At 39.1% G+C, this 26,567-nt stretch overlaps 1 protein-coding gene across 2 annotated transcripts in view; it reads right to left on the bottom strand.

Annotated features, from left to right (window-relative positions):
* Nucleotides 1-26,567, bottom strand: part of Pla2g4a (phospholipase A2 group IVA) — a 145,923-nt gene that overhangs the window by 68,034 nt on the left and 51,322 nt on the right. For both annotated transcript variants that reach the window (XM_005073467.4, XM_021229195.2), the window contains exons 4-5: nt 11,808-11,956; nt 10,650-10,763 (exon numbers count right to left, since the gene is read on the bottom strand). In XM_005073467.4, coding sequence (XP_005073524.1) covers nt 10,650-10,763; nt 11,808-11,956 — 263 coding nt within the window. The remainder of the gene's footprint in view (nt 1-10,649; nt 10,764-11,807; nt 11,957-26,567) is intronic.

Genomic DNA, 26,567 nt, shown 5'->3' with positions numbered 1-26,567 from the left:
TGGACAGGAAACGAACTACCTTACAACTCTCTATTGCAGTGTATATCTCACAAGGGTAAATATTTAATAAAGAGTTCAATTTCCAACTGGCGAGTCCCGGACCAACTTACATATTAAAATATTCAATGCTTGAAAGTAGCCTGTGCCTCATTGCTCCATTGATTTAATAAACAAAACCGAAACTGGTTATGCCACGTTTTTGGCTGCAGTTGTATTCCTAGGAAAATATCTTTTCTATTCATGTTCATCAACATTTCTTAAGATATTCTGATCCTAGATGGAGGAAAAGACTATTAAGGGAAAGGCAGAATAAGAGTAGACCTAGGATGTTTCTGTCATTCTTAACATTTTAGAATGTGTAACTATGGTTCTCATCATGGATCAGACCCTCAATTCTTTGTGTTGTCCAAGTGGACCAGAGGCTTAGAAGGAAGTTTTCCCTACCACACCTCCATAGACAGTGCAGTATGTTCAGACTTGCTGGGAAACATGATATTCACAATCTCTACATCTTTTACCTGGAACATGTCATTCAGCTAAAACAGCCCAAAACTATGTGCTTCCTGTAAGCATTAAACAATGACTGAAGTTTCTTCCCACACGCTGCAAATAGTTCATCATTGAGGGCTTTCATGCTGTAGGTCACAACATTAGAAAGAAGGGGGACCAAATCTCCCAGGCAGAACCCCAAATCCATGATTCATAACAAAGGGCCAGAACAAGTTAGAACTCCAATTCCTCTAAGAATTACAAACGTAAAAACCAGGCTTCATCAAGTATGCATTCTTGTGGAAACTAAAACCCTCTTCTTTTCATTCCACAGTATAGAAGAATTTTGAAATCTACCATGGAACATGTTCAGTCAGACAAAGTAAAGGGAACATGAGTAGAGAAACTACAGTTTAAAAAAAAAGAATTCAGACTTTAACACAATTTTAAATATACCTGAGCCACTGATTCTCTCGAATGTACTGAGAGAATGAAACTAAAACAGCAAAAATGGTATCTGGAAACCAAGAAGTACTTTTAAGTTATTACAATGAAAAGATACATACAGTAAAATATTTTAAGTTGACCATCTACCCTTTCAGTAAAGAATTTTTCAAGTATTTTACAACACACTACCTCTATACTTTAATAATTATATTGTTTCATTTCAATAAATGATTAATTTTAAATTCTGATCCCTAACCTTTTCGTTCTCCTTTATTTCTCCCAGGTAGAAACAAAGGCAAATGACAGGCACCTTTGACAGAGGTAGACAGTCAAAGGAATGACAGTGATATTCTAAGTGTATTTATATTTACATGACCCATGCAAGATAGCAAAATGAAAAGCTGAAAGTTAGGAGTCACTTTTGCTAGGAACTGTGCTGCCATACCCTGCCTGTGATTCCACACTGTGAAGAACAAAATACAACTCTGACAAGGAAAGGCACGGTGAGTGAAGACTGGAGACTGCAATTCTGCCGGTGCAAAGCAGGCCACAGCCACAACAAGGGGACACTCATAAATACCATTTCTAGTACTGAAAACTTGGCTAATGTAAAAATTAGTATTCCCTACCAGGACTTTCCATGACTCAAGAATTCGGGAAAGCTGTCGTCCAGAGGATACACTAGGCAGCTTTTAAAGATGAAGAAACTATACTATTTTCCTGTAGCTTGCTCCTCCTCATTTCCTATGACCTCACAACTCCTCAACTTAACCTTTTACCAAATGTGGACATAAGTGGGAATAATGAAGAGCTGGATAATAAGCAACTTTTGCACAATAACCCAGGTTTCTTAGAACACTGCCAGCAAGCCACTTTTCTCTCTCTCTCTTTGGTAATCCTTAGTCTCTCTAGCTTTGTCTGTTAAACTTTACTATTTTTATTATTATTGTCTAAGCAATTCTCAGGCTTTTCAGCCTTTCACATAAATAAAATTATTTAAACACCTGTAACTAGGTAGTATACTGTGGCTTATAGCTAACTTTGTTGTACTCCCTTGATAGAACTTACTGCCTAATACAGGGGCACCAAGAACGGAGGAATATTCTAAAATACATGTAATTCAAAAGGTACCTATTGTGGAGATATAAGAGGATTCACCCCAGTGTCTATTGCTCATAGACCAAAATTAAAATGAATTATATCTTAAATCCAGGAATCATTTGCCCTACACTTGTACTATACCTTGAACAGAGACCGCCTGATGTTTTTGACATGTCTTATTTAGGGTTTTTATTGCTGTGATGAAACACCATGACCAAAAGCAACTTGGGGAGTAAATGGTTTATTTAGCTTACATTTCTAGGTAACAGTCTATCACTGGGAGAAGTCAGAGCAGAAAATTAAACTGAGCAGGAACTTAAACAAGGCAGGAACCTGGAGGTAGAAGCTAAGCCAGAGGCCACAGAGGAGGACTGCTTACTGGCTTGCTCCTTCTGGCTTGCTCAGCTTGTTTTTCCATAGAACCCAGGACACCAGCCCAAGGATGGCATCACCCACAATGGGCTGAGCCTTCTCTCATCAGTCACTAATAAGAACGTGCCCTATAGTTTTGTCTGCAGCCTTATCTTACAGAGGTGCTTTCTTAATTGAGGTTCCCTCTTCTCAAATGACTTTAGTTTGTATCAACTTGACATAAAATTAACCAGTACAAGAGCTTAGCCAGTGACTCCCAGATTTTTCATGAAACCATGTCATCAGTGTACGATTGTATGTTGAAAAACCTATTAACAAAAGGCAACCATAAATCAAATATATTGAATGCACCTAGCAAACCAGCTCACTTTAGATTAGCAAAATGGTGCCCTGAAAAGCATTGGTTGTCTTTGTGGCTGATGGTACGGTGGAATGGAAATGGTAGTATTGTTCTCCTACCGCTGGACAAAGAACACAGCAAATTTTAAACATCTGTGGCTACTGCTCAGTGGTAAAGTCCCTGCCTAACACGCCTAAGCCCTGGCTCCTATCTCCAGTGATAATTTAAAAAAAAAGAATTCACAATTTTTAAAGTATGGCTTGTACTAAATGTATCACTTCTATACACACTAGAACACCGGAAAGCCCTGCTGAACATCATACCCTGGGCCTATGTAGTATCTTGCTTTTCCTCCAAACTCCACTTTGTCTCCTGTACTTAACTTACTTGGAGTCACAGGCTTCATACAAGACAGTTCTTCAATGAAATCACCCAGACACTAACAATATTTTGAACTCACACTCAAAACTCCTATTGTTTTAAAGCTTTCCCAGCTTTCTATTCCACAGAGCTAATTTTCAAGTCATAATCATGACTAAGCAATACTGAAAGCCATCAGCCAAAATTAGACAAATGCCACAGAAGCATGAAACCTGGGAATTTCTAAGCAATAATACTAACTTCCAAATAAAGACAGAAAATTAAAAAGTAGTGTAAACCTGAGGCTCCAGTATTGGCCAAAACAAACTTACTTTATCTAGAAAAAAAAGAACTGCAATTTCTCTGACCGGCTTTCATGGTTTGTTTGAAGTGGACTACTTTGTCTATACATATCCAACTAACTTCTGAAAGATCCAGAGCAGTGGTTCTTAATCTGTGGTTCTAACTCTTTGGGGGTCGAACAAACCTTTCACAGGGGTCACCTAAGACCACCAGAAAACACAGATATTTATATTACATTTCATAACAGTAGCAAAATTATAGTTATGAAGTAGCAACAAAAACAATTTTATGGTTGGGGGTCACCACAATATAAGGAAATAAATTAAAGGGTTTCAGCATTAGGAAGGTTGAGAACCACTGTGCTAGATATTGTTGAACTAAAATTAGCTAATATAACCTAAAAACTGTATTTGATAAATTCAGGAGTGAGTGACTAGTCTGAATCATTTTCATACAAATAGTAGCTAAATGCTACTATAGTAGCTACCTGTGTTTCAATAATAAGTTTCATACAAATAGTAGCTACCTGTGTTTCAATAATAAGTTTCTTTAGGTCAGTAAAGACAGACAAACAAGTTTAATACCCAGCTAAATCAGTTTCATGATGCATGTGAAACAGATCACTTAAAATTATAATGAGAATAATATGTATCTGGTGATTGCTAAACCACCTACTGTCTCTCAGTATTAACCTGTTTAACCATAACCACAACCCTAGAGATGGGTATGAAATCTATCCCTGCTTCATAGATGAGGGTATGAGGCATCATGAATGTATGTCATCTTTCAAGCTAATCAGTCACAAAACACAAACTCCCATGAACCAAAGTCCCAGGCTCTGAGACTAGGATGAAAAGCTGCAGGCTATCCCAGCTGCTCTTGGGTGACAGATAGGATGCTCAATAAGCACTTGAGAAGTGCCATTTGCACCAAAAACTGTGAACCCAGCTCTATAGCTGACTTTATCACCAAAGCACAATATTCTGAAGGAAGCTGAGTGATAAGTCATAGTCTAGGGAAGAACTTCCAAACAGCAATTCCAGTTTTCCAACTCAGCAGCCCTCACCCCTACCAAGAAATTGCTTGACTCACCACTTACACATTAGAGCTGATAACAGAGGCTTTCCTTGTGTCTGCCACCCTGCGCTGCCACTCTAGTCTCTTTCCAGGGAAGCACTCTGCTCTTACGGCAGCCACTTTGTTGACAATGGTCTCAACACTCAGTATCTTTACAGGGTAACTTTTGCATTGCTAATCCCTTCTCAGGAAAAAGTCTAGGCCTGTTTGCTCTCAGTTTCCTGTCATCTGGGCACAAACCTGCTCTGACTCACTACTCAAAGTGGAAGATGCTATGTCAATTCTTCCATCTCCTACGTACATATGTACATACGTACCACTGGGTTCTGAGCCACTGAACCTGTTCTTCCTTCATGCATCAGTTCTCTCTTCATTATCCCTAGCAAGAATCTGCTTCCTGCACTTGCTGTGACCATCCAAGGGGACGGCCTCCCTCAGGCAGTTCCTGAGGTCATTCTGATCAGAACTGTCCTCTGCCCTGTGAGTGAGCCCACCTTGGCCATGCTTTTCATCAAGAACAAGCTGAGCCTTTGACATCCCCACTACCCACAATGTACTGCCTTCTGTCCCTTTTGGACCTAGTCTCTTGCTGCTCATTCTTTTTTCTCTGTACTGGAGCCATCCTCCTTCTGGCAGTTACTTAGTTTGCCAGACAAGCTGGTCTTCTAGACTGCACTGGTCAGTTGACTGCTATTATAACCATGGTAGCTAGATATATTATAAAGAACATGGGTTTGCATAGCTTTATTGACATATACACAGGACTTCCCCAACAGACATCCTCATTTGGATATAAGAGGCTAAAAAAAAAGTCCAAATGAGGATGTCTGTTGGGGAAGTCCTGTGTATATGTCAATAAAGCACTGCTGGCCAATAGGGAATCAAGATAGGTGGGACTAGGAGTCCAGGAGGATTCTGGGTAGGAGAAACACAGAGAGTCAAGATGTAACACCATGGGGTAGGAAGCCCAGAAAGTTCTCCGGTAAGAGAAATACTTAGATTAACAATTATGGGGTAATTACTTAAGTCAGAGCTAGCCAGTAAGAAACAAGCAAGGGCAACAGCTTCATAATTAATATAGCCTCCTGTGTGTTTATTTGGGACTGATGTGGCTCTGGAACCAGGCTGGCGGGAAGGCTTCCCTCAAGGAAAAGGCTTCTCTTTACATATGTCCGATTAAGGCCTCATGACAGAGGGTATAGAAACAACTCAGATTTTATGTCAAAAAACATGGAAGCTAAAAGCGTGGAGGCACCTGTTGCATTCATTTAACAATTCCCCCACTCCCAAGGATGGTCAGCATCAGTTGATGCATGGTCAAAGAGATGAAGAAATACACACAGACCAATGTTAACTACCAAACATGATGGCAGTTATGTGCTTGTTCACTGTAGAAAAACTTGAATGTTTTATGTTTGAAAACTTTATAAAAATTTTTTCAAGAATATCCCCCACAATGGCATACCTTCCACTAAACCCCACTTCTTAACATCTCCAATCTCCCACCTGTCAACACTGCTACACATTCCCAGCCATGGAACCCTAGGGAAATACACTAAGACCATAGGAAGGGTCCTCCTGCCTCGGATATCTTCTGTCCTTAGCCACATTTTCTAGAATGTCATTTGCTACCCTCTTCACACACATATACAAACCCTTTCATTCTTCTTCCCTGGGTTTATGTAGCATTTGCTTCTCGTACTAACAGAAGCATCTCTCCCTGTTATCGCTTGCTTTCCATCTGCTTTACTATACAGAGTATTAGCTCTGTAAGGACGCAGATGCTTGCTTGTTTGCTCAAGTTTGAAACCAACCAAAGAGTGCCCATTACTGTATGTTCGGTGGTTCTTTGTGAATAGATGGAGAGCGGATGACAAACAAACACAGCAAGAAAATGTTAATTATACAATGTGACTGCATTTGTAAAATATGAAGGAACTAATAAAGGCGTATTCTTTAACCCCAGGCACATATTTTCTGTACTAGGCACACAGCACTTAAAATATATACATCCTGAATGGTACTCAGTGATAAACTGAAACACTCAGCAGTCAAGCACAGTGCTGTCTGCCATCTGCTTATAATGGACCCAAAGGGATCAGTTGATACGTGGTCAAAGAGATGAAGAAATACACCACAAACCACTGTTAACTACCAAATGTGATGGCAGTGTGCTTTTTCACCGCAGAAAAACTTGAATGTTTTACGTTTGAAAAACTTTACAAAAAATTATTGATGCGACTCAGAATACTTTAGAGAGGCCTTTCCTGGCATATATGCTCTCTGGCAGACTGTCAGAAGGGCTGGGGGTGTTGTTGTTGCTGTTCTTATTTTATCTATTTATTTTGTGTGCACGTGTGTAGTTATGCATGTGGTCTCCCACACATGACAACAGCACTTTTATGTGAAGGTGAGAGGACAACTTGGAGAAATTACTTATCTCCCTCCACTATGTGGTTCTTGGGTCAAACCCAGGTTGTTAGGCTTGACAGAAGGTGCCTTACCCACTGAGCCAGCCCTCCAGCCCCTCTTTTACTTCTTAAAGTCAGGATCTAGTTATATAGGTCACACTGGCTCAAGAATCATTATCTTCCTGTCTCAGCCTCCCTAGTGCTCACAATACAGAGGTGTGCCACCACGCCCAGCTCTATCACATTGTTCTGTGGAAATTTCTTCCTGAAATTTATCACTAGCTGGTGCTGAGTGATTATTCACTTGCTCATAAGTGTCTCTTTACCATCCTTACGAGAATATGAGGACACTGCCCGTCATGTCATCCGCTGTTTGTTCATGAAGAAGCAAGTCACATGGAACCCACAAGTTCCTCACATATTACTCGTCACTTTACACATGACTATATACTTTTCAAACAGATTACTGGTTTCTTGAAAACGGACCTTCATGCCTCTGCAATGCTTAGCAAGTTTCAAGCATGCAATAAGAATTCACATTCTTCTCGTATTAAAGTTTGTCATTGCAATGACAAAGTCAGAAGTTTGAAATTATATAATATGTCAATGAAAGTTTGACTCTTGCTGTTTGTATTTTCCGTATCTGTGAAAGAATTGAGAGGTTTTGGGGGGATGCAGTCAAATGAACTAAGATAGAGAGCAGCTGGAAGATAATGCATTTTAAGGATGAAAGTGAGACCCGGACGAAAAGCTAATGATAATACAAATATCTGGAAGGAGAATAGTGTCAAGAAAAACAAGAGTCCAGGCTCCAAACCCCTAAATGGCCAGAACTGTCCCTGGGAGTCAGACCCTACCAACAGGAGGTTCTTGTGGATTCTCCAGTTGTCTGCTGGCTATAGACACCACTCCGTGTTGAGTCAGATTAGCTTTCAGATGCCAAAAGCTGGAGGGAACTTTGACTAGGAATGTCTTGGCTTATAATTTTTGTAGTTTTTCACCAAGGCCAAGTGCTCTTCTTATTATGACATATTGCCACAACCATCTTCAGGGTTTATTTAAGTCTGCACTCTCCCAGCATTCCCTGATGGCTTATTCTGTCTTACACATCTGTGAGCTTTACAGACAGAAAACTCCCACCTAGGGCAGATCCTATCTCAGGAAGTGAAGAGGAATAGAAGGTTCCCATAGGGCACTTCCACATGATCCAAGAAAGAGTCGCAGACTCTTCCCTCAACCAGCAATTCTTTCTCCCAAGGACAACCGCAGCTCATCAACACAAAGGATTGACTCCAAATACAAACTCCAAGGGGCTCTAGAGAGAACAGTAATGAAGAAAAGCTCTTTGGCTAGCTATTTCCCAGACACACTAAGGAAAGCAATTGCATAACCTACTTTGAATTCAGGAATGTAGAAAGCCTCTTCGGAGCTTGGGGTTATACAACTTAACCATAGGAAATGACAGAAGGAGAGGAAATGTTTTTTTTCCTATAATGTCTTCTTTTATAATCAGTTTTTTTGGATCAGGTATTGGAAACAAAAGGCCTGTTTTGGAAAGGCTAATCCATGCTTACACAACTTTCTCATTAAAATCCAAGGCAAGACCTCCAGATATTTCTGACCACCTCTGCTCTTTGCCCCACTACTCACACTGCGCAGCTGGCAAGCCTTTAACTTGCCCCATCTTGCTTCCTTCTTTCAAGACTACGCTTTTGCAATTGCTTCTGTCTAGAATGCTTAAAGCTATATCTCTGCCCCGTGAAACACTACTCTCTTCTCAAGTCATACAGCAGCAAAAGCAAAGCCCAGTCATCCATAGTGCTTAATATGTACCAGCCACTGTTGTAAGCATGGTATATATGCACACATATAGCATGTTTACTATTTATATGTTTCAGTTATCATTGCATACTTAATGTAGAATGCACAATAATTAATATTTAAACTATCTAAATGTTGCATAGTTTATATTTTATGCAATAAATTATAACAAGTTATACTTGAAATTATATATTCATTATATATTTTAATGTATATAGTTATCATAATAAATCCCTCATAAGATACTATCCCTAGTTTTACAGATGAATAAGATGAGTCACAAAGAAAGTACCAAATTTACAGGATGAAAAAGGTAATCAGGAATTCAAAGGCATAATGGACTACCGTCGATATCAAGGTGTTAACCACTATGTTTACTGTTCAAACTGTTCAAATGACCTGGGGCTTCCTCTCACAAGACAAACTTCCTTTATTCTGCCCTCTAATTAAACTCTATACATATATCATTGATATTTATCTCAATGCATGTTGATTTATTATTTCACACACACACACATACACACACAAACACACATATATAATTCCTTTTTCTTCCTATTACAACCTTCACTATCACCTCTACATCAGAGGAAGATAATTGAGGGAATAACTCCCTGTTCTTATATACCTAAGAACATATATGTTCTTATATGGTACATTGTAGAGTTTCAATAAATGTTTATTAAATGGATGAGTGAATGAAATGAAGCTAAAAGGTATTCACAGAGAAGTGAGGCTCACAACTCTTGGTAGACATGCCCTCCAGAGCAGGGAAAGTGCCTGTGGGGGAATGCACAGATGGAGTTTCTCAAATTCTCTTGAGAACTCTCAAGAAACTTGAAATCTTAATTTCTAAGTTAGTGCATATCCATGGTGTGCACACAAACCATGTAAAGACACATATAGTTAGTATTTCACTTCTCTTAGCCTATATACCTTTATTACCAGTGCAATTGGATAAGTTGGGCATAAATAAGATAGTACCAGACAATACTATGGATTATCCTGGGGGATCAAATAGGAAGAAATCGTCTGAGCTTGCAATAGGACAGGGAGCATGGAGTAACTGAGAGTTAAGGGAAAGAGGTTTGTGTTAGCAGAGGAAGTTGAAAGTCATTCTAAGGATGAGTGAAAATGGTGTTTTCTTAGACATGATAAAATGTGTTAACTGAATCAACCAGTCAATTGCACATCTCACCATAAAGTCTCCAATTTGTTTCTCATACATTTATCATCCATTAAGATGCAATGAGTTTCTTCTGCACAAATCATATTCCCAAGGCTGTTTTTATTCATAAATGACTACAAAACTGTGACAAATCTGAAAGTATAAAGATAATAAGGATAACCCAACACCATCCCTTTGACCTTTTCTGATGTGGCCCTAATTATTTGAGTCAGAATTATTACCTTAGAGATACTTAGTTTATAGCAATATATTCAATATTATAGATGCATTTATAGTAATAGTAAATACACGTTCCAACAAAGCATCACAAAATGTTGCATTTTGCAACATCTTATTATCCCAAATGCTTTGTATTGATGGATCCTCCAACGGAGTCGAAGTCCAAAGCTATTGATTAATTTCACTTTTATTACTTGGAACAACAAAAAAGTAATGTCTCAGAGTATTTATCACCTCAGTCAAGGATTACATATTTAGTGATAAGATATTAGCATGGGGGGGATCTCTGGATATAGGTCAACGATGTTTGCTTCACCCATGTAAGTTCCTGGGTGCATACCCTAGCACCACAAAGAATAACAAGAGAGTACAAGGTAAGGACAGGAGGGAAAAGAGCAAGCAAAATAAAAGGAAAAGCATTCTATAAGGAAACAGAAGTTTCCAAACATGAAGCCCAACTTTGTAAAATGAATTGAAGCATCTGGAACATGAAGTGGGAAGTGACTCTGCTGCTACTTACTTGATTGAAAACAAAAGGGACTTCTTTCTTCTCTCCCACCTTCATAGAAGATACAGGAAACGTAGCTGTGCCAAGGGTTTCATCCATGATGTAATTGGCATCCATCAATGTGATCTACAAAGTGAAACAGAGTGTAAATAGTTTCCAGGAATCTTATCTAAAATGTCTATCACGGCGGACCAGAGTGATGGTGCAGCAGTTAAGGGCACTAGATGTTCTTCGAAAAGGAACTAAGTTCAATTCCCAGTACCCACATGTTGGGTCACTGCTATTTGTAACTTCAGTTCTAGGGAACTTAATGCCCTTGTCTCACTTCCATGGTGTATTTTATGTGCGCAGTGTATATACACACATGCAGGCAAAATATTCCACACATAAAATTAAAACACAAAATACTAAAAAACTGCTTGTCACATTAAAAAATGTTCTTGGTTAGGCGAGGTTACATAAAATCTTTAATACCAGCAATCAAGGAGCAAGGCAGGTGGATAACTGGAGTTTGAAGCCAACCTGGTCTACACAGAAGGTTCTATGCTAGCCAGATATGGAAACAAGAGTCTGTCTCATAAAGGTTAATTTAAAAATCTAAAGTATGTAATAGTTCACAGTTCCTTAAGGTCCTCATGCATTTGTTTTTGTTTTGTTTTTGTGTTTTTTAATTACAGTCCATTCTAGATAATGGAGCTCTAGACACATCCCCTAGAGGTCTCAGTATTTAACAGACAACAATACTTTCACTTTTTCCTTCCAAATAACACTTCTATTTAAAACAATAAATTTTACATATTTCTAATTGACCACTATTTACAAAAATGAAATATTATTATCTCTATGTTTTGAAATATGGAGAAGAAATTAATACAGAAAACAATGCAACTGCTTTAAAGAAAAATCCCAGTGTAAATATATCTTAAAAGCAACTGATACTACTTATATTGTTTTATAAAAAAACTCTAATCTTTAGAACAGAAAATATACCTTGGCCAAACTATACAAGCATCCTGAAATTCCACGTGGACACTCACCTGACTCATGCATACCATCCAGAGGCTCAGCAAGCAGGACACCCAGTTCACAGGCAACCACAATAGGGAAAAGACAAGGTATCTCTCTTCTTGGGAATGAGCTCTGTCCACTGGCCCCAGATGATTCACTTACCTCCAGAATATTTTCCTGATTAGGATCCAAAATGAACTCAAAGGTCTCGTTCCACACGGGGTTTATATCGTTATTGAAGTGTCTTGTTCTCTTCCTGCTGTCGGGGGTTGTAGAGATGAAGAGTTCCACATAAGGATCTGGGGTGTCAACTATTTGCAGTAAATGGAAGAAAAGAGGAGAAACATATTATTCATGGTCCCCAGCTTTTTGTTAATATAAGTTGTTAGTTTCTTTCTAGACCGAAGTGTGATCTGATACAACAGAACATCACAGCTTATATACATTTTACACAGTCTGTTCCTTCCTTCCATTGCGGACCAGTGAAAAGGAATCATTAATAAAGCAATCTACTCAGAAATTCATGCATCTCGAAGGCCAGCATCTTGCTTCATCCAGCTACTCCACAATGACAGGAACCCTACTCACCTAACTCCATAGCATGACCCTACTCACAGGACCACAATGGTAACAAGATCATAGGCTCAAGATCCCAATACTTGTCTACATTAGAAGAATCATCTTGTTATTTTGCTTACCAAAGACTGTAACAAAAGTCAGAGGGAGAGGGGTACTGCTGCTGGCAGTTTGTCCAGGGCAGTTCTAAGAGGCAGCATCCCTACCAGCAGGCAGCCTGTATATATTATGGCAATATTTGCTCAAATTACAGTGAGATGTCTTCAAAAATGAGAGTCTTTTCCATACCACATAAAAGTCCACTTGAGTTATGCCTGTGTGTGTTCCTTTAAATACAGCTGCACACAAAGGAACTATTTTACTTTATTCCCACTACATTTATGCTTAACTAAGTGACTCAAACAGTATAAATAGTAATCATTCCCTCTTAGTTGAGTCCACTGACTCCTTTGATAATCTCACAACATTGTTTATACTCTCCTTGTATGTATGAAATGATATATCTACCTTATTACTACAAGACCATAAATGCCTTGAAGGACCTCCATTTATGTTTTTAGAATCTGATAAAAAAAACCTACCATAGTAAAGTAAAAGGTCTGCTGCTTTTTGTCTTTTTTTAACATACACTGTCCCACATGGCTATTGTAATTAGTAGCCACAAATACCAAGAACTATCAATTATAGTTATTGGTAATTGTTTTCAGCACACATTTATTTCATCTAAATCCCACATTACAATCCCATGAGGACTACATTTTAGTACATGTTATGAAATGAACAGGGACTGAGAGGTGTCATGTGATCTATACTCTGTCCTACAGTTAAGTTTCAGAGAAAAGTCTTGAACTAGGGTCTTCTAATTACATCAGCCGTGACCTTAATGACATCTTGTCCCTAAGAAATAAGGGAGAGATCACAAAACACTGATTTCCATGTAAGGAAGAGCTGGACAAAGAGAGGCAAGAAAATAAGGGTATATGAAGATCTTTCCAGCCAACACCAAGCAACGGGCATCACTCAAGGCAACTGGCACAAGTACTGAAAGACCAGGATCAAGAGACAGCCCAAAGAGAGAAAAAGGAATTATAAGCTGAGCTGCCCTGCTACCAATGCTGACTGATGCCTACTCCATACAACAGCCCAAGGAAGGAATATGGACCATGCCCTGCAACTGGATCTCATGAGATTCACCTATGACCCTGTGTTAAAGTCACAGAATGAGGGTAAATGACACTGTTTACAATGCATTAATAATGAGTTGCTCTGTGCCAAGCCCCCCAGGAATAGCTTGTGTAGTGTCACTAACATCACACCTTACTGACAGTGGTATGTGTGCCACTGCTCCCTCTCTTTAAACTGCAAAAAGAGGGCCTACCTGACTCCTAGAAGGAAAGATTTTAAGCAAAAGGTTATCAAAGAAAAAATATAATGCAAAGAGAAGGCAGTAGAATTGGCAGTCTTATGGCAGAGCAGATCCAGTAAGACAAGTTTCTTGCCTGCACCCCATCAACATTGGACCAGTGTGATAAATAGATATCTACATGCTGGAAGGCAAGAAGCAAGAGTTCTGAGGAAGACCAGAGGAGCAAAAGTCAGGAAGGCAAATAAGTCAGCATCTAGATCTCACATAGAAAGGCTATTATTATCACATGGTTAAAGTAAATAAATAAAGCTGTCCATGTATGTCTTGTTTTCCATAATTTCCTCATCAAAAGTGTAATCAATGCTCTTCACTTATACCCTTAAACACTGCTCATAGTTTATTCTATTAGACATTAGAAATGGCCTTTGGAATTGTTTTATATTTAATTTTCTACCTTAGAGCTGATGTGACATTGGGCAAGGACAGCAAATCTCAAGGCAGGGGTAGAATATAAATGTCCAGGACTTCTACAAAATTTCAGCCAAGTCTCCAAGAATGGCAGTGAGCAGGTGAAGTGTGGTCGAGGGCTCTTCGTTTTCAATGCACTATCTAGTGGACATAGACACAGGGCAGCTTCTGATGACACAACACAGGTAAAACCCCACTTTGGAATTTTGGACTTTCTCTCTTTTTTTTTTTTTTTGGTTTTATGAGACAGGGTTTCTCTGTATTGTTTTGGAGGCTGTCAGTCTAGCCTGGCCTGGAACTCACAGAGATCCGCCTGCCTCTGCCTCCCCGAGTGCTGGGATTAAAGGCGTGCGCCTCCACCGCCTGGCGGAATTTTGGACTTTCTTACTTTTCCTAACACAGCATTTATGTTTCCTACACCAGGAAAGAGAAGCTAAGAAACAGCAGGGCAGCCATGAAGCATGATGATGGAAACGCACAGGGATGCTTCTGCCCCCTCAGCTTGCTCCTTTTCCTCTACACAGTTCTCCAGAGCTTAGGAGGCCAAACCAGAAGCAAATCAATGTATCTAGAACAGCATGGCATCCAAAGATTAGAAAGGGAAACAGGCTTTCCTCTGTGGCGTATAAGCAAATACATGACCTCAAAGAGAATATTCACATGACACAGAAAACCTAATATAAAAAAGGAACACAGCTATTTATCACCCCATTGGGTCAGTCCTTTTTCACAGGGCCATTTTGTGGGAGAGTGTTTTCAAATAGATTTCCCAGAAGAATATAAAGTAGAACCTACCAGAATTCCCACTCTAGAATATAAGCTATATGAGAAGGGGAGGCATATGAATTGTAAACATTCATTTATTCATTCAATACACTTTCAAGCTCCCACTGTATGCCAGGAATTGCCTGTCAAAAAGAATTTTCACTTTGATAAAGAGCCAAGTCCTAAACTGTAGATTTGAATTATGAAAGTGAGTCAAAAACAAATAGCCTAAATTTAGCACCAAAGTTAATGGGAGACAAGCAGATACAACACACGGGTGACTCCTAACTCACTCACCCAAGCGGTTATGCAAAAATCAGGTCAAATCGTAGGTGGGGAAATTGCTATTTGAGGCTTGATATTTGAGCCTGTTTTCAAAGATGTTTTTATTTTATGTGCATGAACATTTTGCCTGCATGTATGCATGTTCACCATATGTGTTCCTGGTGTCCATGAAGGTCAGAAGAGGGCATCAGATCTCTTAGAACTGGAGCAAAGGATGGTGATAAGTTACCATATGAGTACTAGGAATTGAATCCAGGTTCTCTGAAAGAGCAACAAGTGCTCTTAAACATTGGGCCATCTCTCCAGCCCTTCATCTGTGTCTAGGAGGAAGAGGAAGGAGAGGTCACTGAGCAGACAGGGAAAGGGAAGCAGAAGGTATAGTTGCCTTGAAGAAACCAGACAGGAAACTGAAGTGGGGAGTGCCAATTATTAGCATGGCCATTTTCAGTGAGTTTAAACTATAAATGCTTGCCTTGGTTTAAATCATTTTAACTTAGACAAAGCCAAAGGGGAAATGATACTAAAAGATAGAAGTACCAACTTTATATGTCAAAATATCACAAAACATTTTGAAATGTCTTGCTAGCATTTATTTTATTTTTAAATAAAAAAGTGAATAGCTGAAAATGTTTGTCAAGGGTGATATTCTTCCTAGTTTCTCCTGTTGCTTCTCCAGCAAATGTCAAAGGTTGATGGACAGATGAGAGAGAGCAGCTGCCAGATGGAAAACTACTAAGAGATCCAAATGCTGATTTTGTAGTCTGCATCTCTGCTAATCACATAAGCCAAGAGACAAGGTATGCCTGGGAGAGACTCCAGGATGAAAGGGAAATTTAAGGGATGAGTTTTAACGTTCAAGCCCGCACCATATAACCCATCGTAATGGGCGGGATAGTGGCACACTTGGAATCTGTGAAAAGGAAAATCAGTCCACTTTGACAGCAAAAACCTAGCTCAATGCTTTAGGGAATTTCCTAGAAATGCATTTATAAATAAATAAATAGATGACGAGAAAAAAAAAAAAACGCCACACATCTGTTTCATGACTTCGAAAATTAATACCTGCAGGGCCATTCGCTGATGTTGAGCCACCAACCAGAAACCAGTGTTTACCTAAATTACTTCCAGTAAATAAGCAATGAAGCAAAGATAGGTATGGGCAGAAGTTCTCTTGCATCTCATCTTTTTATCTACATCTTGACCAAAAAAAAAAATGATGGAGGTATCAGGTAAAGACCATTTTATTATCATAAAGATGACATGAAGCTACATGTACCAGAAATGGCTTCGGAATTCTATGACTCTGAAACTTACTCATAAACTTCAGTAGTTTAAGGAGCGCCTGCCTGAAGTCATAACATCTGTCACTCAGCTTTATCCAGGTCATAGACAATGTGATTCATGACGAGAGCAAGGGCAGCTCCTAATTCCATTTTAAAAGCATCTATTGCTTTTTCACTTCCATCTTACCCCAGAACAACTTAAACTCCTTGCTTGAAATAAAGTTAATGAGTAATTTGCTGATTTGGGAATGAGGAATAAACAAAAACCAAAGATCTCAAAAAGAGGGGTGCCCAAAAATGCAAAGTCAGTTTTATCATAAGTGGTAGTGGGCTTAAAACTGTGTTTCTCGTGTTTCAGAACATTGAATTACCTTCCCAGAAACATCTGCAGTATTTGGTAAAAATGCAAATTGGAACTGGGAATGTCTGAGGCCTTGTCTAAATGTGTAAATCCTTAAAAAAAGGAAGAAATGGAAAGAGGAAGGAAGGGAAGGAGGGATGAAAGGAGGGAAAGAAAAAAGAAAAGGAAAATGCAGGCCCCTTCATCTCCCATCAGAATCTTCAGATATGCTTAGAAATCTTCACTTTTAATAACATAATCATATGATTCTTATACACAACACAGATTAAACTCTGCCTTCAAAATCCAAGGACTTAAGACATAAGATTAGAATAAACTAAACAAAAGCGGTATAATAACACCCATATAAACATTGGGCATGAGGAAGGTAACAAACGTCCTCATCTTCTATACAGGAATTATTCTGTCATACACTGGATTAAACACAATTCAGTTAATCACCATTGCTTCTCTCCAACCATTAAGTAAATTTTCAAGTAGTCACATGAAAACCATCTCCAAGAATAAAGTAAGGCAGATATGCTGATTGACAATGTATTTGAGATTATAAACTGATATGTGAAGACATTAATAAATAATTTTGTTTAAATAGTAAACTAAATATTTAAATATCAATTCTGGACCTGATATTTATTAATATTATCTCATATTAATTACAATCATATTATACTTAATATAATCATATTATGCATGGTATATTAATTATAATTAAGATTATATTAATATCAGCTCATGAGCTGATATTAAATATTTTTCAACTATACTACACCAGAAAGACCAAATACTAAGTAAGAATTTATTTAAGGACATCCATATGAATGTTCCCAAATGTAACCATCTCTTCAAAAGCTTTGTGATTAGTAGCAACGGCAATCAGACATGGGAATCTCCAGAAGCTTTGGGGACAGTTAGTCTGCTCCGTTCTTGTGTTCTAAGATAACTGAGTGGCTGCTATAGCCCCTAGAACAATATAGTCAGTAATATCACTTAGCCATAAATTTCAAAAATAAAAATATACAGTTTGGCTCATTTCTTAGTCTGAACAACAAAAAGACAGCAGATTATAACTGGCAAGATTGCTTAATTCATAATGTGGACTTGGACCCATGACACCATCACTGAAATTAAAATATAGACCACTATTCTACCCCCTTAAGAATCTCCCCTCTCCCTCCACAACAGTGACTTCTATCACCACTGAGTCTTTTTGCCTAATTTAATCTTCATTTAAACAAAAACAAGCACACAGTATATAAACTGAGCCTCATTCTTTTGGTCCACCATTAAATTTGGAAGATTTGTTTATATTGACATATGCAGAATAATTTCCAAGCAAGTTCTCATAGTTATTTACAGTCTTTAAAAAGTATTTAACTTGGGGAGTAATGTGGTGGTCCAGCAGTTAAAAGCACATACTATTCTTGCAGAGGAACCAAGATTGGTTCTCAGTTCCAAGCAGCTACTTGAGACAACACTGGAAACAGCAGTTTGTGACTCCATCTTGAAAGGCTAGGAAGCCTTCTTCTGGCCTCCACAGGCACCTGTGTAGGAGGATTCTTCTGTACCTCCTGCCAGCTCCCAAACCACAACACAGAGACTTGTTTATTGTAAAATCTCAGCTGATAACATAGGCTTGTTTCTAACTAGCTCTTATAACTTAAATTAACCATTTCTATGAATTCACTGCTTGCCTCATAGCTTAATTACATTCACTCTGCACTGCTTGTACTGCTTTCCTGCTTCCCCCTCTCTGGCTGGAGACTCCCACATCCCTGCCCTTCCTCTTCCCAGAATCCTTTCTGCCCCAAAATCCTGTCTAGCTATTGGCCATTCAGCTTTTTAGTAAAACCAATCCGAGTGACAAATCTTCGGAGTATAGAAAAGATTATTCCACAGCCCACCTGTACTCACATGCTCATACACACACACACACACACACACACACACACACACACACACACCACCACTACCACCACCACCACCACCACCACCAACACACACACACAAACACATGTGCGCTCACACATACACACAATTAAAAATAAAATAAATCTTCAACATTATTTTTAAACACATAATATGGCCTCCTCATTCTCTGTAGAATTCCATAGTATAACTCATCTCAGGTCATAAACTTAAAGATTGGGGTTTAAGTGGCAGCCAGAGTCCATTTCTTCTTTCCCCCAAGGCTGCAAGGAAGGGTGGTATAGACATGAGAGGCGTGAAGCTTTTGTTTACAGGTTCACCTATACCTTACTAATGAGTAAGACATTTCGAAAGGATTCTTTCCCTTTCAATCATGCTAAGTCAGCTCTAGGTTTTCTTTAAGTGTTATATTCGGCTCTGGCTTGTTCAAAACATGTCTGTCTCAGCCACATCTTAGGTCTATCTCCATTATGAAGCCTTTAAATCTCTTCTTGCTGCCTTGGAAATCCTTTACTCCATTTAAACAAACCAAACCCACATCCTGTCCATCCTTCTTTCTCTAAATACAACACAAAACAGAAAGTGGATGTGTAACTTGTCACTGTTCCTGACTTCACTATTTGACTTTGTAGCACCATCATTTATAGCTGGTGGAGTTAGAAAGCAGAGTCATGTTCTTTTCCTCAGGGTTTTCATATTCAATTCATCTCCAAAGTTTTAGTTCTCACATGTTACAAATGAACATTCCATCTAGCTTTTTAGTAATAATTCCACTCACTCCACTACCCCAGTTAACCAAGCACCATTTTGTTTTGGATATAACATTATCCTGCAGTGGTGGCTAATGTAAAGGTACTCTCCATAACACCAGCACACTTGTATTTCTGAAGCATAGTTTTTAACCTGATGATGGGATAAGTCCTTCTGTATATGTGCATTGTTGGCCAATAGGGAAGCAATGTAAGACACCAGAGGAGTAAGAGGTCCGGACCCTTTTCTCTGGTAAGAGAAATACTCAGATTAGCAATTATGGGTTAACAATTAAGTCAAAGCTATACAATAAGAAATCATAGCAAACGGCCAACAGGCTAATTAATGTAGCGTCCTTTGTGCTATTTGGGGACTGAGACAGCAGCAGGACCTAAGCGGCTGGAGGGAAGAATGCACGTTACAACCTTTACTTTTTGCAAAACCAGGCCTCAACATGGTGGGACAAAAGAACAAGCCAGAAAGGTCCCACAACAGCCCCAGGTTCTCTTGGGGTCAGCAACTCCTCCTGTAGCACAGGCTGCAAGGCTCCTTTTGCAAACTAACATTAGAACCAAAGCACAATCTGAGAATGCCCGCATTTCAAGCAATCTACCCATGCATATTGAGGGCAGGAATCTTTGTTCTAATAAAGCAGGACCGTATCTCAACTTGAAAACATAATTGATTCTCTCCATGTTGAAAGTTAAAAGTTACCAGAGTCACTGATGTTGTTCTAAGGATGTTCAAGATAGGAGTCCAAAGATGGTACAGTCCAGACTATTGGGAATGGGGTATTCTCTGTAGACTCTCAAGGAATTGACTGTTCTACTTTCCTATTAGAAGTAGCCAGAAACTAAAATCCATGTTCCCAACAGGTTTAGTATACATACATCTGTGCGCTGAGTTGATAGGAATCATCCCTATATACACATATGCTTGAATGCTTGGCTCATAGGGAGTGGCACTATTAGGAGGTGTGGTGTTCTTGGAGTAGGTGTGGCCTTATTGGAGTATGTGTGACCTTGTCGGAAGAAGTGTGTCACTGTGGACATGGGTTTTGAGGTCTCCTATGCTCAAGCTATGCTCCAGTGTGGCACATAGCCTCCTTCTGTGGCCTGAAGATCAAGGCATAGAACTCTCAGCTCCTTCTCCAGCACCATGTCTGCCTGCATGCTGCCATGTTTCCTGCCATGAAGACAATAGACTAAACCTCTACACTTGAAGCAAGACCCAGTTAAATGTTTTCCTTTATAAAAGTTGCTGTGGTCATGATGTCTCTTCATAGCAACAGAAACCCTAACTAAGACAATCTGCATACAAGAAAAACAGTAACATTTCAAGTTGCTAATTATACACAACTACTCCCATTACAAAGAAAAAAGTAGTTAGACTTACAAACATTTACTTAGTCAAACAAGATCATTCAGAAACAGGCTTTAACTTGGCTGGAGAGATAGCTCAGTGGTTAATAATACTGGCTACCCAGGCATGAGAAAGGACTCTGAATCCCAGAATTGACATTTAAGCCTGATGTGTTCCCTTGCATTCCTGCATCCTAGTACTAAGCAAGACAGAGACAGAGTGTGGATGAAGGAGTGGGGCCTCCAGAGGTTACAGGCTGCCAGCCTGACCTAAAATCACAAGCTGCAAGGTCATTGCCTCAAAGAAACAAGGCAGAGAATGCCCTGCATCTTCCTCTGGATGCTACGAAGAATCACCAGAAATAGAATCTTAAATTTCAACTAAAGTGTTTTAAACGTGATGTGATGACCCTTGAGAGGGAAACCTCATTTTTTTATTTAGAACCAATGCATTGGAATAAAGCAATCCCTTCCACATGACATTTATGTGCTAGCAAAAAAAAAATCACAAAATAAGCTAATGTCCCTAAATAAAATCATTTAGACATATTAGGTCAATTTCATTTTTAAAGCTTTTCCGGAACCCTTTTTCCTAAATACAATGCTCCTACATCCATTCCACAGTCAAGTGCCCACTGACATTATCCTCCTATCTCAAGCAGCCTCCCTGGAACTTACTCTGAGACCTTCTCTGGAGCTGCACAAGCCTACCCCCATGTTCCCAGATAGGCAGAAACCACTCCAGGGCAAACCTGTCAAAAGAACCCAAAGAAGAGTAGACAGGCCTGAGTTCTGACCCCAAACACAGTAGCTGGACTATCAGCTTATAAGAAATGATTCATTTCTATAATTAAAAATTAAAAAAAAAGACAGAAGGTACTGCTCTGTCGGTAGTGTTTGCCCGGAATGCCCAAAGACCTGAGTTCAATCCCCACTTAAACTTCAATACTCCCCATTGTATTGACCCAGTCTTGACTACATGAGACCACATCTCAAAAGAGCAAAACAAACAGCAACAATAAAGCCCATCGTGTTTCACAGGGTAACAAAAATGAACAAAGGAAGTGTTAAATCCTGAGAACTTTGCTCGGCCCCTTTGGTGTTGTGCCCATTATCATTTCCTATCATCTTCATAAGGAACCTGGGAGGAAGATGTCACTATCACTCATTGATGTGAGCGACAAGGAGGGGACACTTGAACCTGAGCAACATACAAAAGTCCTGGCTCCAGCCTCTCTGCAAGTTTCCTCCTCAGTGTAAAACCCAATTCAGGGCAGTTACCTGCCTCAGACAGGGTGTTTTTCTTATTTTTTCCAATGTACCAGGCAAGCACTGCTACAGGGAGACACTTGGCATTTACTGCTGAGGACATAAATGGAAGAAAATTGCTGGAATAAGCTTGGGTTATGCATCCTTAATACTTCTTTTCTCAAGTCAAAATTCCATTGCTGCTATTACACTTTGCATCTGAATTTTATCTGGAATTTATTTCACTGAAGCCAGATGCAATGGTAGCTGCCCATAATCCTAACACTTTAGAGGTAGAAACAGAATGGCAAGATGTTCAATGTTCAAGATTATCCTCAGCCACATAGAGTTCAAGACCAGCTGGACCAGAAAACAAAAACAAACAAAGAAAAAACTTTAAAGTATTTTGATATATTAGAGGATGTGTAAAACAGAAGAATACTTCTAAGGATGAAGATGTAATGTTCAGTGATATTCCAGCTACATCACAGTTACATTTAATTAGTCATTCCAGTCCCTACATAACTAAAAAAATAGTTTTGAAACATTAAGGTCTAGTAAAATAATATGATAGACTTTTTCATACAAATGTTCAAAATTTTACAGCAGCAAGGTCATTTTATTTGACACAGAAACTTTGAGAAAGTACTTTCAAATGGGCATGGTGGCACATATCTTTAATCCAAGCTCTTAGGAGGCAGAGGTAGTTGGATCTCTGTGAGTTTAATGCCAGCCTGGTCTACAGAATGAGTTCCAGGACAGCCTCCAAAGTTACAGAGAAACCCCGTCTTGAAAAACAACAAACAAAAAAAAATGAGAAAGTATTTTTCTTTGGAAACTTAAGAAACATTTAAACTTGTTTTTAATTTAATTCTTTTATATTTATATTTCCAAAAAGAGAGGCAGAGTAAGTTTCTCCAGCAAAAACAATGCACTTAGCACATGCAAAGAAGACTGAGCATAACACAACTGGAAAGATTTGAAAAATAAGCTTTGTTCCTATTTGACAGACATAAATGTATATATCAAAGTAAAATCAGGAACATGAAGATGAAGATGTGCGTTACAAGGATGATTAGCAAACAGACAGTAGCTGGAACTTGCAAATCAGCACATATGCAGTGTGTCCCCACTAGGACCGTTAATAAACTTTTTGCTGCCACCTACATACACCTATACTGTTGTAATACACCTCAATTCATTCTACTGAATAAACGAGCAAAATTTCATAAACTAGGTGAAATTCTACCCAGCCCATGATGTTGAAATGCATAATGGTATTGTTAACTGAACTTGTAATACCTACATTCACACAAACAAAAAAATTCTTAAAATTAAAGTATGGAAGAAAGCCATTTGACAGCCTTCATAGGATGTGACATTCTAAATGGATGAGAGAAACATTCCTATTTTGCACTTGGTACTTCTCCACTCCTAGCACATTCTCCTCATTGTCACACAGAGTGAAGACATATGAGATAAACATGTTATGGGACACTTGACTCATCTTGAAATTATCTTCTATGAAATGACCACTGGGAAATAATTTCATTAGATTTAGAGCCCTTTAAACTTTTGGGTGGACTCAAAAACATTCCAAAGACATTAGTAAACTTAAAACTCATAATCAGCCATAACCTAAAGGCTGACCCTAGAGAAACAAATTACCAAATACATACTTTGGAGCCACAAGTGGGAAATAGCAATACCAGTTACAGAGAATAAGATTTGAAATACCGTAATAAATGTACAAAATTGTTAATAAAGATTTCTGTATAATGCACCTCAGGAAAATTCTAGTAAGTTGTGGACAGACATAACAGAGACATTTATAATCTGTGAGTGTGGGTGGGAAGAAATGTAAAACTGTTTTTCCAATTCTCTCCTCATTGAGGCAGTAAGGGGAGAATTATTCAGGAAGAACAGCTCATCGATTTGATTTTTTTCCCAGTATTCCTTAATATCTTAGTTGTGGACCAGACTCAGGGCTGTGCACTAATTAAAAAAAAAAAGCAAGTAAGCCAAAGTCCAAGTGAGCTAGAGTCCCAGCAGGAGGTTTCAGTGTGAAGAAGCCTGTCATGGAGGCAGAATGCATGTTTGTGGAAGAAGCTAATCAAGGAAAATGCTCTTCTATTTCTTTCTCTCAAGTTGAGGAAGAAGAACCCAAAGATTCCTCAACAGAGAAATTAAGAACACAAATTTATCTCCAAAAAGAAAAGTGGTAGAAACCCAGAATGCCACTGTTCAAAACAGGTTCTTTTGTTCTGATGGTGTTTGAGAGCATTTCTGTCTTTTTATGTTGATGCAGGAAATGGTTCTACAATATCAGGCAGTGTGTATCAAGCACACAGAGATGAATACCTAGCATATACTAACTCAAATGCTCACATCTCCACAGTGAAGAGAGCAAAGTTTTATGGGATACTTGTTTCACACTGTGAAGATGTGTCTTTGCCAAGGTGCCTTCCGATTGGTTTAGTAAAGAGATGAACAGCCAATAGCTAGGCAGGAGAGGATAGGCAGATTTCTGAGGGGAGAAAGGAAGAGGAGATGGTTCTAGACATACAGAGATGCCATCGATACTTGGAACAATTCACACATACAGAATGGGAGAGACATAAAATCCATATGGCAGAACATAAATGAATAAAAGCAGGTTAATATAAGGTATAAGAGCTAGTAGCGGAAAAGCCTCAGCTTAAGGTCAAGCTCCCATAATAGTAAGTCTCCATGACATTATAAGCAAGCTGGAAACCCAAAGGAAAGTCCAACTACAGCAAGGTGTAGAGAGGACACATAAGTTGTCCAGAGATGTGGGGCTAGTGACAGCCCACCTATGACTTCCATGCTTGTTCATCAGTATAACTGCCTCTTTTCCAGAACCGCTGATCAATGTGGAACTCAAAATGCATACAGGCCATGAGATCACATTTTTTAATGGGAATTTATCTGATGTTGCTCAAAATATTAAATAGAAAATGCATCTGTCCGCACAGACCTGATACCTCTTCTCCCATGCCAGTATTACCAAAGGGAAAACAGAAGTCTAAGCTCCTTTTCACAGGGAATTATTAGGAATGAGGGTCTTTTGAAGAGGCTTAAACTGGGGAATTTTACAAGTGGGATTTAGGTTGTTGCTTTAGAGACAGAACTGGAAAAGGCAGGTGGGGAGATGGCCTAGTAGGTAAACAGAGAGAAGGTTGCCTAGCCTGGGTCTGAAGCAATGAACAAAAGACTATCAAACAAGGTGGGAGGGAAAAACTGACATTTATGGTCACCCATGACTCCACACATGTGCTTTGGCATACAGACAACACATCAACAAACATGAACATGAACACACACACACACACACAGAGAGAGAGAGAGAGAGAGAGAGAGAGAGAGAGAGAGAGAGAGAGAGAGAGAGAGAGAGAGAGAGAGAGAGAGAGGAGGGTTTCTTTTGTAAAAGGGGGAGCTGTAAAAAAGATGTCAATCTTTGCTGAAATTCACATGAGTGTAGATTTCCTTACATTCTAAAGTGTTAGAAACCTATGCTTCTCAGCCACTGTGTGAGGCCTGGTGAATGCTGGATTGCCATGGATCTGGACTCAGCACCATTACCCTTGAAAGGTCAAAAGTTTCCTCCACTGCTGTGTAGACTACAGAGGAGTCTTCCCTCGGGGGCATTCTGTATCTTGTCAAAAAGCAGGCCTTCCTCTCATGGTACAGGTAATTCTAAATACCTAGAATTCTTGCAGTGTCTTAGAAAAAGGCAGATCAACCACACTCCTCTCACCTCTGGTGAGCTAGAGCTTGGTCTTAAGTTTTCTTTTTATTGCTATGATAAAACACCAAGACCAAAACCAACTTGAGGAAGAAAGGGTTTATTTCATTTTATACTATAGTCCATCTCAAAGGGAAGTCATGGCAGGAATCTAGAGGTGGGAACAGAAGCAGAGGCTATAACAAAATGCTGCTTGCTGGCTTGATCACAATGCCTTGCTCAGTCAGCTTTGTTATATAACCCAGAATCATCTGCCCACCAGTTCTCAGATGACGCCAGATTGTTTCAAATTGACCAGAGCCGGGCGTTGGTGGCGCATGCCTTTAACCCCAGCACTTGGGAGGCAGAGGCAGGCGGATCTCTGTGAGTTCGAGGCCAGCCTGGTCTACCGAGCGAGTTCCAGGACAGTCTCCAAAACAATACGAAGAAACCCTGTCTCGAAAAACCAAAAAAAAAAAAAAAAAAAGAAACATATTTATCAAATTGACCAGAACAGGCTCAGAGTCAAATCTGACATGATTTAGAGACATGTTAAGTGTTTTGTTTCCCTGGGTATGAACATAAATAGCCACACCACTACACAGTAATGTGTTAAGAATGACTGTTTGTTGGATTGTAAAATATACAACACAGTATGATTCAAAAATAACTGAGTATTTGAAAATATTTTATGTTTACCATGTTACTTCATACATGGCCATGTAGCCAAAGCCAATTTTTAAAGGAATTTTGATAGTCATTTCTGAAATGTCATATTTGTTTGCTAT

Source organism: Mesocricetus auratus, unplaced genomic scaffold (genome assembly GCF_017639785.1).
Source record: "Mesocricetus auratus isolate SY011 unplaced genomic scaffold, BCM_Maur_2.0 Super-Scaffold_100676, whole genome shotgun sequence".
Classification (NCBI taxonomy): Eukaryota; Metazoa; Chordata; class Mammalia; order Rodentia; family Cricetidae; genus Mesocricetus; species Mesocricetus auratus.
Note: the sequence above shows the minus strand (reverse complement) of the source record. Positions and strands in the feature narration are given on the sequence as shown.